Source organism: Carcharodon carcharias, chromosome 2 (genome assembly GCF_017639515.1).
Source record: "Carcharodon carcharias isolate sCarCar2 chromosome 2, sCarCar2.pri, whole genome shotgun sequence".
NCBI lineage: Eukaryota > Metazoa > Chordata > Chondrichthyes > Lamniformes > Lamnidae > Carcharodon > Carcharodon carcharias.
In genome coordinates this window covers 172,217,723-172,231,099 of record NC_054468.1, presented here as the reverse complement: position 1 = coordinate 172,231,099, position 13,377 = coordinate 172,217,723, and the positions used below count along the sequence as shown (strand labels likewise).

Below are 13,377 nucleotides of genomic sequence, written 5' to 3'. Positions count from 1 at the left end.
GCACTTGTGTAGTGCAAAGTGACTTGTCACTTATCAGCCTAAACCTGAATGTTGTCCAGGTCTTACTCCAAGCGGGCACCGACTGCTTCAGTATTGCAAACGGTTCTGTGAACTGTGCACTAATCAGCAAGCATGCTCACTTCTAACCTTATGTTGGAGGGAATGTCATTGATGATGCAACTGAAATGGTTGGCCCTAGGACATTGCCCTGAGGAAATCCTGCAGCAAAATCCTGGGCTGATATGATTGGCTTGCAACAACCGCAACAATCTTCTTTGTCCTAGGTTTGACTTCAACTAGTGGAGAGTTTTCCTCTGATTCCCATTGATTTCAATTTTGCTCAACTCCTTGATGTGATATATAGTCAAATGCTGCTTTGATGTCAAGGGTAGTCATTCTCACCTCACTCCTTTTGCCCATGTTTGGAACAAGGCTGCAGTGAAGTCTGGAGCTGAGCGGCCCTGGCAGAACTTACCTCATTGCTACAGTCCTTTTGCCTCATTTTACCTGCCAGGTTTCCCACAGCCCAGAGATCTTGATCTCCATGCATTAGAAATAAGAATGAAGTTACAAAGGACGCATGCAGCATCACTAAAAGATTTCTGAGAGTGTGTTTGTGACCCAACCCACCTCTCTCAAAACTGGAAATGGTGGGTTGGAGGCCTGTTGGAGTCGGGTTTGTGAATTTAATTTTTTTTTACTTCCTGCTGCCTGCCAACCACCCCCGGTGCAAACCCATCCCAACTCTCCTATCCTTGGGGTGAAAATAACACCCATTGTGTTTTTGCATGGCAAAACATGTCAGTGCAAAGTGCATATGTAACCTAAGCCAGATTTATCTTATTCTTTGCCAAAAAAAATAGAATTAAACCACAATTTCTGATAGGCCAAAAATATTTTGAAATTGGATCCTTTTAGTTTGTAGTTACAGTTGCATCTGCATGCTTTTGTGACATTTTGACATATCCTTTACTACTATACCACTGCCTCCCCATGTAATAAATAATAATGTTACTGGACTAGTAATACAGAGACCCTGACTAATGCTCTCAGGATATGGGCAGCTAGTGGAATTTAACTTTAGTTAATTGTTACGACCACGACAGGAAGAATGCTCAGTTTCTCTAGGCCCACTACTCCATAGGTTGCACCATAAATGTAAATATTTAGTTCACTCACCAAAATGGCCAGTTGTTAACTTTTGCTCCTGTTAGACCCAGAATAAAAGAGACTTTAAGCAGGTTTCTTTCAATAAACTCAGAATGATTGGTTTATTACGAAATGAAACTTTTTTTTAAAAAAGAAGCTACAAGAACTGGTTAACATAAAATTTGTAATCCGTAAGTGTCACTATTTACATCTTTTAAATCCCAACACACACACACACACACACAAAAAAGAGCAAACCAAATAGGGTCTCTGCAGAGGTTGGCCAATCGGAAAACTTTATGAAAAAGAATAAAGTTTGAACGTTTTGACACTGTCAATCTGGTGTTCCTGCATGCAAAAACTAATCACTGGTCACAGTAGTTGCCTGGACATTTTGTCCAAAGGAGCTTCAGTGAAACAGTATCCGTGGAAACTTTCTCTCTCATCACAGCCTTTTGGGCTCCCAAATACAGGTGGTGATATTGCAGTGAGGGTCTTTTTTCTTGGCTAAAGGAGGATAATCACGTGGAAGTCCAGGCAAGGCAGTGACCAAGACAGCTGAGCAACCTTCCTTCTCTGTTTGCCACCAAAGCACACATTGAGCACAAAACACAAGTTCTAAAACAGAAAACCCTCCTGGTCAGTTGGTTTCTAATAAATCAGCAGGGTTTGCCAGCATCTGAAAACAGGTGATTTTTTTTTCTCCAGCAATTTTAGTTCATGTAAATAAGTGGCCCTTATCTCCTCAGGTGTCTTGCTGGACATTTAGCTGAAGTCATGTGATTTCTTGGAAAAAAAAATCAGCCTGCTCACAGTCCACTGTGAACTTATAGCCCTTCTTTAGAAAGAAATCTAGGTCAGCTCCCAAGAAAGTGTCCTGATATTCCAAGGTCCTTCTAATTTTTTAAAACACACAGTTCTTAGAGATATGGATTCCCAACATAATTAATAAATTGAAATTGAATGTCTTTGTAATGGTGACAATGAAACTATCATCAATTGTCATAAAAACCCAGCAGGTTTGTTCAGGGAAGGGAATCTGCCATCTTTACCCCTAGCCTGGCCTATATGTGACTACCTGTGACAGCAATGTGGTTGACTCTTAATTACCCTCTGAAATTGTCTAGCAAGCCAATCAATTCAATGGCAATTAGGGATGGGCAACAAATGCTGGCCTTGCTGGCGATGCCCACACCCTATGAAAGAATAAAAAAACTCCACTGCTCTTTTCACCCCTTTTATGAGGGATTTTTATCAGCATAATTTTGTACCACTATATACTTGGAAAAAAATTAAAGGCTACATACCATCTTAAATTGTTTTACTATTGCCTTGCATTATAATGTGATAGAAGTAATGGTAATCATGCAGATTATTGAGAAAGAAATAGATGTTTCATACATTCATTGAATAATCATTACAAGTATAACACTTACATACTGATTAAATTACTGATATTTCTGAATAATTGGTGATTATCAACCAAGCAGTTTGATGAAATGCATGAAAAAATGTTGGAGGTTTGCAGCACTTATTCAGGTAAAAGTTCATGTAGATTTTTTAAAAAATCAGGATCCTAATGCACTGATGTTGGGGAGTGTAACTAACATCCTAGTAATGCCAATCTTCAGTAAACTTATTGTTACTACAGCGTGGCTTGTGGCTTGAGTTTTTATTTTATATGTTTAAAAAATCATAACTAAGATAATGAGAAAGTACTGACCCATCATTACCTGAACTGAGCTATTTGGTGACCATTTGCATGCAAAGGGAACTTTCAGGTCAAAAATCTATTTGGAACCATTCTGCAAAGGAAATTCTTTTAAATTGAATTGGAATTCCCTTCTTCTCTTTCCTCTTGTAAAGCCTACCTCCACAGTTAACTGGCTTGGCCGCAAGATGATAGTTACAGAGGGGAGGCAGAAACTGATGAAACAGGAATCAAGGTTAAAATGGGAGGTGGAGTGCTGGATACTAAAGGTAGGTTTAGGATTAGATTACATAAATTGGAATACCATTGAGAGAGCATATAATTTTGAATAAATCCCTTACTCTTTTCAGTTCAGATTTTACCACAGTTCAGGTGGTGTGTTTCCATTTCCCTATTTGAAACCGGGAAATGTGTAGATGTTAAGGAACCTGTTGCTTTGTAGTGCAGTGAGGATGACTGTTTTAACATACCAAAATTTTTTACAGGCTGTTCAGAAATCTTTACAAAAGAGAACATCAGCAAGAGAAGATGCAGTTGCATCCACAAGTAACCTAGATGAGGTAGTAGATGTATTTGCGAGTTTCTTAATCTTCGTTATAAGGTAGTTACAAACTCATGAAACAGTTTTGTTTACTTTGGAAAATTCAGACCACTTTAAACATGAAAGTTTTTCTGGAGTAAAATGACTTATGTTAAACTTCAATATTGTCAGATAAGTGCAAGGATCTAAAACCTGGTATAGGATTCTCGCAAATATCAGCATTATAGGGCAATGCATCTAAAATCCAAACATATATACGTTGTTTTGTGTCTTCCCATTGACTATTGTGATATCTTGGAAGTAATTCTATTTTTATTTTCAAGTTCTCATCTCCACCTCCATTTGATAGTTCATATATTTTTATATACTGGCAATCAAAAAACAAATTTGGTATAAATTTATTTAGAAACAACCTCCAGCTGTTTCATGGTATTTTTGTGTTGAAAGGTACTTTGAATTATGAAAACTGCTTTGTTTTCAAACCTGAAGGTTTAAATGTGCATTTTTGCTATTCGAAGAGATGTTTATTTATGCACATATGGTTTGGATGTGTTTTTGTATATGGCATTTTTGACACACAGGATTAATTGTGCATTGCCAGTGCTAGAATGGTGATGTCTGAGGCTCCCCAGATATTATAACAAAGCCGGCAAGGTGCAACAGTTGTTGGCAAAGCATAGTGAAAAATCGGGCTGCTGCTGAAGTCACTGCAGCTTCAGGTAATGGAGTCCAGGATGGAGGGTATAATATTCTTGGTCTCTCTGTGCTAACACAGTATATTTACAGAGTCAGCTGAGGTAAGAAAAAGGTTAACTTTATGAAGAAACAACTTACTGTGGCTTCATCTTGCCCTAAGGTTCCACAAAAGAGAGCAAGACCATGAGACATTTCATCACTCCCTGGGATAATGTATACAGTGCATCATTAGCATATCACAGTTAGAATTAACCCCTTATACTACGTTTCCCCCCAAATCTCTGATCCACCCATTGTACCACATCTCCCTACCAAGTCTGTGACTTCCATTTCTTTTTATAGGGACAACTGTTGTGGCAGTTTCACAAGTCTGCCCTATTTGGTCCTCTGCTCCTTTTGAAGGAGATTGGGGATTTGAGCCCTGGGGTAAGCTCTCAGGTTCTACCTGGCAGAAGGAGAATTTGTAGATGACTCAGGTTTACCAGTCCTGTAGTCATCTGGATCTCTGTCCGGTTGGTAGAATACTGCTTCGACTGTGTAGGAGGTTGCTTCTGTGTGGCAACTAGTGCACCTCTGTTCTGTCTCACCATACAATTTTCAGTAGGACTGTGGAGGTGGTGTGTGTTCAACCACTTGTCCATAACAAGCTTGGTCTCAGATTAAAACTGGCTCTCCTGGTTGGAGGTTTGGTAGGCTGAGTGCTTTGTGACATTTGTCATAGTTCCACATCTGGCTGAAACTATACTCATCGGGTGGAATCGTCCCAGAATTGCACTAAGTGTGGCAGCGGGCATGATAAACGACAGTTTACCAATCGGCTGCAATGGTGGGTTTTCGCACCGTACCGTCCGCTTACTGCCTCATTAATTATGCAGTCACAGGAAACATGCTATTTTGCTGGCGGGCAGCCTTTGAATTACCTGCCACGCCATCACCTCATCGTTTCCTCACTCTGGGTGCCATGTCTAAATTGCAGCCGTGCACACAGTTCTCAAAGCTTGCAACCTAGGACTGCTGCAGTGAAGACATGGCCCTGAAAGCAAAGAAGAGTTCAGTGACCCATCACTGGAATACCTTTTTGAGGCCCATTGTTATGTCTTCTGCCCCTCCTCTGGCTACAGGAGGTCCAGCTTGGGAGGCGGTGGCAATGGTGGTCAGTGCCAACACTGCACAGAAGAGGTTGGCCATCTAGTGCAGAAAGAAGGTAAATGATTTTATCTGTGCTGCCAGGGTAAGGCAACCATCTCATCACTCTAAACTCTCACACTCACAAGGCCATCACACATTCACTGGCATCTCACTCACTGCCAGCTGAAAGGACATCACCGTTCACAAACTCTCTCTCACACACACACACACACACACACACACACACACACACACACACTCACACACTCACATCTCCACTTGGCCTCATCTCATCTGGAGACTGCCTCCTCAGCCCTTACCATCTTGAGACCACTTGCACAGATCAATATGTACTGCCACACACACCCTGGGATACCGCTCTTCCCCTGCAGCCTCTTCCCTTGCTTAACGGCACTTCTCCCCCTTCCACAAGCAAGCCCTAGCTCTACAACCATTGAAAAGCTACCCCCCACCCCTGCTTTATGGCTGGTCTGGTAAGTAGAGACATGCCCATGAGTCCTCTATAAAAGAAATGTGGTACTGCCTGCAAAGCCTGGAGCTGATGTCCGCATGTGCTGCCCGAAGCAAGGTAGGCAAACCAACCTTGAAGTCTTGAGTGAAGTACAGCTTGCCAGGTGCATGTTGCTTACATGCAGTTGTGAAACACGTCAACGTGCAATCGTGAAACTGGTTTCATGATGGCGTAAATCCAATTTTTGGCCTCGTCATATTGTCCACTCATTCTGCCAAACGCGCAGCCGCCAATGGGAGCAGAAAATTCCGCCCATCTGCTTTCTCCATCACCTTGTCCATTTCATCAGCCTGTACACGTGACATGAGTATGTGTGTGAGAGTAGGGAGTTGAGTTCTCAGTCATCTTCCCATGAAGTGTTCACATGGTGCTAAACCATTTTGGAATGGATTTAAACGATAGCTCAGATGTGCGAGTTATATGTCATTGTTCTTCAGCAATGCTTTCACTGTAGGCACTCCTCTTTCTGCTTCACTGTTGGCTAGAGGGTATCTTGGTGAACTGGTAGCATGGACAAACCCAGATGATACCATGAACTCTTTAATGTATTCATTGGCAAACTGTGGTCCATTGTCTGAGATTACAATGTCTCGGATTCCATGTATTGAAAATATCCCCTTCAGCAATGTAATCGCTGCTTCAGAAGTATGATCCTGCAGTTGCTTGACTTCTTTGCATCTGGAGTAGTAGTCTAGCTCAATCAAGAACATCTTGCCACTGTCTTTAAAGAATCCATCCCTAGACGATCACATGATCTTGATTGAAAGGAAGATGACCTCAACGAGTCTCTTGACTCTTGATGAATAGCACAAGTTAATACAGCTTGCTGTCATCCCTTCCAGTAACGTTGAGAGACCTGGCCACCAAACAGAATATCTTGCGCTGGCTTGACATTTCGTGATGCCCGGGTGTCCTTGGTGCAATTGTTGCAGTATATCAAGTCCCAGAATGACCAATCTCTCATTGTAGATGAGTAAATTATCAATTACATGCAGGTGTCCTCTCTGTTCATGGTACTGTCTGAGAATTGGATTGTATGGCATCTAAGTTGGCCATCCTTTGGCACAGTGTTCTTTGACCTGAGCACACTCTTCAATAGATTTCTGTGCATCTCTGATTTAATTTAGTTGCTGAGTTGTTGCTTGGTAGAGTTGTGGTTGTTGTGGATGCAAATATTTCTACCTCTTCAACAAGGATTACATCACCTTGTTCAGCCCTTGCCAGTGGGATACGGGACAACGCAATTGCTGTTTTCCTGGAACATACTCCGTCTTTACATCAAACCTCATCATCGTCAGCCTAAATTGTGGAGGCATTTTTACTAACTCTTTAGAATTTAAGAGTGTCGGTTTGTGGTCTATCTCCATCTTGAAGTTGAAACTAAGAACACAATCTGCAAATTTTTCACAAGCCCATGTAACACCTAATGCTTCCTTCCCTCTCACTATTTATCTCTGTTCAGTCTCTGTCAGTGAACAGGATGCCTAGTAACTGGTCTACACTATCCATCTGTCTGTATCTGAAAGAGTACAGCTCCTAATCCTGTAAAAGATGCATCTGCAGCAATGATAGCGGGTAGTTCACGGTCATAATGAGCTAAAATATCACGTGATAATCAGGTATCTCTTTGATTTTCTGAAAAGACCTCTGTTGTGCTTTTTCCCAGCACCACGTATGGCTTGTAATAGCTGACATCATTGCTCATTGACAACAGCTAGGTTGGGTAAAAACTTTCTGACTTGGTTTGCCATACCCATAAATCTCTGGAGCTTGATACTCCTTGATTGCTCTTGTCTTCTTTGAATCAACTCTGACACTAGATGCATCTACAATATGCTCAAGGAACTTGATAATCAATTATGAGATTTTGCATTTTTTTGCTGAGTGCAAGCCCTGCTTCCTGTAGGCATTGTAGCACAGCTTGCACTCTAGTGTCATGTTCTATCATGGATCAGGACATCATCCATGTGACATATGAGTCCACCCTGCCCTTCTAGGATACTCGTCTTCTGGAAGATTTCTGGTGCTGATGTGATGCCGAAGGGTAATCAGTTGAAACAGAAGCACCCGAATGGTGTAATGAGGGTTGTGAACAACATAGACTCTTCATCAAGGGGTAATTGCCAAAAACCACTTGCATCTAGCTTCATGAAGATTGAACTCTTCCCCAATTTTACTAACCTCTCATCCACACAAAAGGTAGGATGGACTTCACGTTCAACTGTTTTTTTTAGCTGGGTAAGATCTACGTAAATTCTGATAGACCCATGGGGTTTTGACACTGGGACCATCACCGAGCAGCAGCTTGTTGGTTCTGTCACAGCAAATAACCCCTTGCTTCAACATAGAGTCAATTTTCTTCTTTACCTTTGGCAAGAGTAGATGAAAAACTTTTCTGGGCATAAACAGAAGAACTGGCTTCATTTCGGGAAATAGCGTGATTTGATATGCTATCTTCAGCTTTCTCAGTCCTGTGAACAGCTTGGAAATTCAGCTCTGATGATTTTAGGCTGATCTCGGCTTTGGGTTCCGCCAGGGGCACTCAGCTTCTGACCTCATTACAGCCTTGATTCAAACATAGGCAAAAGAGCTGAACCCTAGAGGTGAGGTGAGTGTAACTGACCTTGACATCAAGGCAGCATTTAACTGACTGTGGCATCAAGGTCCCCTAGTAAAGCTGGAGACTGTGAATCGGGGGGTGGACTCTCTGCTGGTTGGAGTCATACCTAGCACAAAGGAAGATAGTTGTAGTTGTTGGAGGTCAATCATCTCAGTTCCAGGACATTGCTGTAGGAGTTCCTCAGAGCAGTGTCCTAGGCCCAACCATCTTCACTGGCCTTCCTTCCATCATAAGATCATAAGGTCAGAATTGAAGATGATTGCACAATGTTCAGCACCATTTGTGACTTCTCAGACACTGAAGCAGTTCATGTCTGAATGCAGCAAGATCTGGACAATATAATATCCAGGCTTGGGCTGACAAGTGGCAAGTAACATTCATGCCACACAAGTGCCAATGACCATCTCCAACAAGAGAGAATCTAACCATCGTCCCTTGACATTCAATGGCATTACCATTGCTGAGTCCCCCACTATCAACATCCTGGGGGTTACCATTCACCAGAAACTGAACTGGACTAGCCATATAAATACTGTGGCTACAAAAGCAAGTCAGAGGCTAGGAATCCTGCGGCAAGTAACTCACCACCTGACTCCCCAAAGCCTGTCCACCATCTACAAGGCACAAGTCAGAAGTGTGTTGGAATATTCTCTGCTTGCCTGGATGAGTGCAGCTCCAACAACACTCGAAGCTTGACACCATCCAGGACAGAGCAGCCCGCTTTATTGGCACCACTTCCACAAACACTCACACCCTCCACCACCGATGAACAGTGGCAGCAGTGTGTACCATCTACAAGATGCACTGCAAAAACTCACCAAGACTCCTTAGGCTGCACCTTCCAAACCTACAACCACTACCATCTAGAAGACCAAGGGCAGCAGACATATGGGAACATTTCCACCTGGAAGTTCCCCTCCAAACCACTCACCTTCCTGACTTGGAAATATATCGCCGTTCCTTCTTTGTCACTGGGTCAAAATCTGGAACTCCTACCTAATAGCACTGTGGGTGTACCTATACCACAAGGACAGTAGCGGTTCAAGAGGGGAGCACACTACCCCCTCCTCGAGGACGATTAACAATGGGCAATAAATGGTAGCCTAGCCTAGTGACTTCCATATCCCATAAATGAATTTTTTTTTAAAAATTTCCGGTTCCTGTATTCTGCAAATCAGATATAATTCAATACAGGCTTTCCTGCTTAAGAGTGAACAGCTCTGGTTCAGTATCACATATAAAGTTTCAGTAATTTTTCTCTGTCTGTATTGAAGGGTTGCATTAATTCATCCAATGACCTTGAGTTCTGTACCTCCTGATCTCTATAGTTTTTTACATGGTGGTTGAAGAGGATTTTTGTCCAACCACAGTTCAGCATCAGAAAGAAACAAATCTGCTGCAATGTGTGTCTCTCAAAGTGTGTCTTGTTTCCCTCTCCTTGGAAACAGCACTCTAGTAGCTTTTGCTTAGTTCCTGGATTTCTCCAAGGGAAGGCATCTCAATATCATTGATATTTTCTATTTCATGATGTTGCCACCGTTTGAAAGGCTTCTCTTTTTGCTTATTCTTTGTAGACTTCTTGCTGTGACCCTTCTTTCTGCAAAAATGGCACTTGGCCTCTTTGGCAGGACAATTTTCATGTCTGTGTTTTTTTTTCAGCCACACCAATCACGGTTAGCTAGGACAGTTGATGGATGTTATTCCTGCCTCCCTTGCTTTTATACGGCCACCTCTCTGCTTTCAAATTCAACATATTTCAATGAGTCAATTATTTTTGGGATATGGTTCTCCCTGTCACCCCGAATCTGCAATCAATTTTGTTTCCTGACAGCAGCATTTCTTCTCATTTGAATTGCCTTTGTTAAGCTTAAATTATCTCTTGACTACAAGTAGTCGGGCAGTGCTTCATCCAAGACTCCAACAGCAATTCTGTTCCTGAATAGTTCATCTTTTAAGCTCCCATATTCACAGCTCTCTGCAAGGTCTATACAGATTGTTGATAAATGTATCAATACTTTCTCCTTGTTGTTAAATTTAGCCTGTTTCACAATGTCATTCTTTCTCAGATTGAAGTAGGCATCAAGTGCTTTGATCCCTTGCCTGACTAGGATATCATCTGCACAGCCACCCATTACATATAATAGTGTACTGACCTGCTCACTGCTTGGCTTAGCAACAAGCACGATGCAATGCGATATCTAGTAAATCTTTGGCTCCAGCTCAGCCATGCTGACTGCTTGATTGGCGCCTGCTACCTGACCGAAGCTTTCCGTTAATAGCAGAGACTTTTCCATACTTGTTCTTTCACTTGCTGGCACCTTATAATATTCTTGGTCTTGTTGTGCTAAGACAATATTTACAGAATCTGCTGAGTTAAGGAAAGCATTAATTTTATTAAGAAACGTCTTACTGTGGCTTCATCTTGCCATGAGGTTCAATAAAAGAGAGCAAGATCTTGAGACATTATACATCATCACAGGAAGTGATGCACTGTATTTCATTAGCATATCTCACAGTTAGAATTATACTAATCTTCCCCCAAGTCTCTAAGTCTACCTATTTATGTTACATGGGGTACGGGGGGGGGGGGGGGTGGGGGGGCCGTGGGGAAATTGGTGGCGGTGGCCAGGGAATGTGGGACCAGGGAGCAAGGGATTGCAGGGCTGAGAATCCGAGTTTTGGGAGTCCGAGGGATGTAATTGGGCATCAAGGCTGTGAATGAAGGAAATTGGAGCTGGGAAAACTTGTGCATTTTTGGCTGCAAGACTCTATCTGAGTCACTTCTATTCTCCCCTATTTTCTTTTTACTCCCTCCTTAACCCTTTCTGCTCTTGTCATGCTTCCTTTTATTTCTCAGCTTTCAGGTACTCTGCCCTCCTAAATCTCTACCCAAACTCTTCAGAAATCCTCAACCTTACTACTCCTCTGATGCCATTCCAGCCTTGACTCCGTCTGATAATTCTACAGCTTTCCTCTGAAGAACTCAGCGAGGCATCATCCTACTTTCTCATCGACTTCCCTGTCCAGTATGCCCATTTGGGACTAATCTTGCTAATCTTCTTCCTTTTCCATCACCCTTTCCAGTGCTGACCTTGCGGACTCTGCCAGCAGATTGGCAATCGTCACCACTCTTTGCATCTTCCCCCAGAATGACCATTAACTTGTGAACAAGGCCTTTGCCATCCATAAGCTTATTGTGGATGATTGCATCAATGTTGTGGCCTTGACGAAAACTCGGCTGACTGGCGATGACACCATCTCCACTATAAAACTTCCTCTCCTGGCTATACCTTCCACCACTTGCCCCATCCAAACCTATCACCAAATCACACCTTGGTCTGCTCCCCTACTCATTTAGTACCACTTTCTCCTTTGATCACCTGTTCTTGTTCCAGTCCTCTCCCCTCTCATTTAAATTCCTTGTTCTTTAATACCCACCCAAGTATCATGCCAAGTGCCTCATCAAGATACCTTCACTGCTTTCTTCCCTTAGCCTTTTTCACAGAGTGATTTCTCATCCTCCGTGATTTCAAGTTCATCTCAAGTCATCATTCTGCGTCTCCTCATAGGTCACTTGTCCTCTGACCTTCTCTTAATCTCTCCCTTCACATAAACTCCCCTACCCATAAGGACTCCCTTAACCATGCCATTTCTTACCATATCAATCACCGAGAAGGTCATCTCCGATCACTTCCTTGTATTACTCTCCACCCACTTTACCTTTTGTCCTCCAACCTCACTTTCTTCTGTGCTCGCCTCTAGAAAAAACTTTTCCCCCAGTTCATTTACAATTTTATTTCCCAATTACCAACTGTCTAGCCCTCCATCTGCCATAACATTCCTGCAGCTACCAGTCTGCTTAATCGCACCTTTGATGCCCTTGTCCCCATTAAAACCATTGCACTTTCTCACCCTGGTCATTCCCCTGTTATGGCTCTTGTATCCACTTGCTTAATTCCAAAGTACACAAACTTGAACATTTATAGTGGATAACTGATATAACCAATTATTCATAGATTTGGGAATAACCACATAAAACACTATCAGGCTCTGCTTTTGGCTGCAAAAACCGCTCACTATTCCGGAACCATCCTGTAATGCAAAGATAACCTCTGGCTTCTCTTCTCCATTTACAAGCTATCTTCTTAAACCACTCTCCCCTGCCACCTCCACTTTCGTATCTAACGATTATGAGGAGTTCATGGACTTCTTTGTCACTAAGATTAAGACCATTCATTTAAACGCCTCGATCACTTCCCTCTTCCCCAAATTTCCTCTAAGATAACTCCCCTGCCCTAGACCTGAACTTGCATCTTTCTGCAGTTTCCCTCTCTCCCCACATTCCCTCTCCAGGTTCATCTTGTCCAGGAGACTTGCCTCTATCCTATTCGCACCAAATTGCTAACTAACCTCCCTTTCTGGCCTCAGTGTTAACTAATATCGTTGACTGCTCCTCCTCGTCATGTGCTGTTCCCCTCCCCTTCAAATCTCCTGTCATCACCCATCACCTACTCAAAAAACCCACCCTTTACCCTTTACCCTTCTGTCCTTGAAAACTACCATCCTAGTTTCAACCTCCCTTTTCATCTCCAATGTCCTTGAACATGTTATCACCTCCCAAACTCTCACCTATCTTTCCTGCAAATCAATGCTGGGATTTCACCAGTCGGGTTTTAGCCCCTACCACAGTAGTGCACCAGCCTTTATCAATGTCACAAATGACATGTTATGTGGCTGAATGTGGTAGACTATCCCTCCCTCACCCTTCTTGATCTGTATGCAACCTTTGACACTGTCGCTCGCACTACTCTGCTCCATTGCCTCTCCCTGTCGTACAGCTGGGTGGATTTGCCCTCACCTGAATCCATTCTTATTTATCCAGTCACTGTCAGACAATTAGCTGCAATGGCTTATTTTTCCACCCTCAAACGCCATCTCTGGAAACCCCCAAGGGTCCCTTTCCTATCTACATGCTGGCCCTTGGAGACATTATCCAAAAA

General features: G+C 42.7%; 1 protein-coding gene across 4 annotated transcripts in view; it reads left to right on the top strand.

Annotated features, from left to right (window-relative positions):
* The window catches only part of cfap36 (cilia and flagella associated protein 36), a 145,542-nt gene that overhangs the window by 78,876 nt on the left and 53,289 nt on the right, over positions 1 to 13,377 (top strand). For 3 of the 4 annotated variants that reach the window (XM_041177562.1, XM_041177571.1, XM_041177577.1), the window contains exon 7: positions 3,346 to 3,420. The exons of the other annotated variant lie outside the window; for it this stretch is intronic. In XM_041177562.1, the coding sequence (XP_041033496.1) occupies positions 3,346 to 3,420 (75 nt within the window). The remainder of the gene's footprint in view (positions 1 to 3,345; positions 3,421 to 13,377) is intronic. 4 annotated transcript variants of the gene reach the window in all.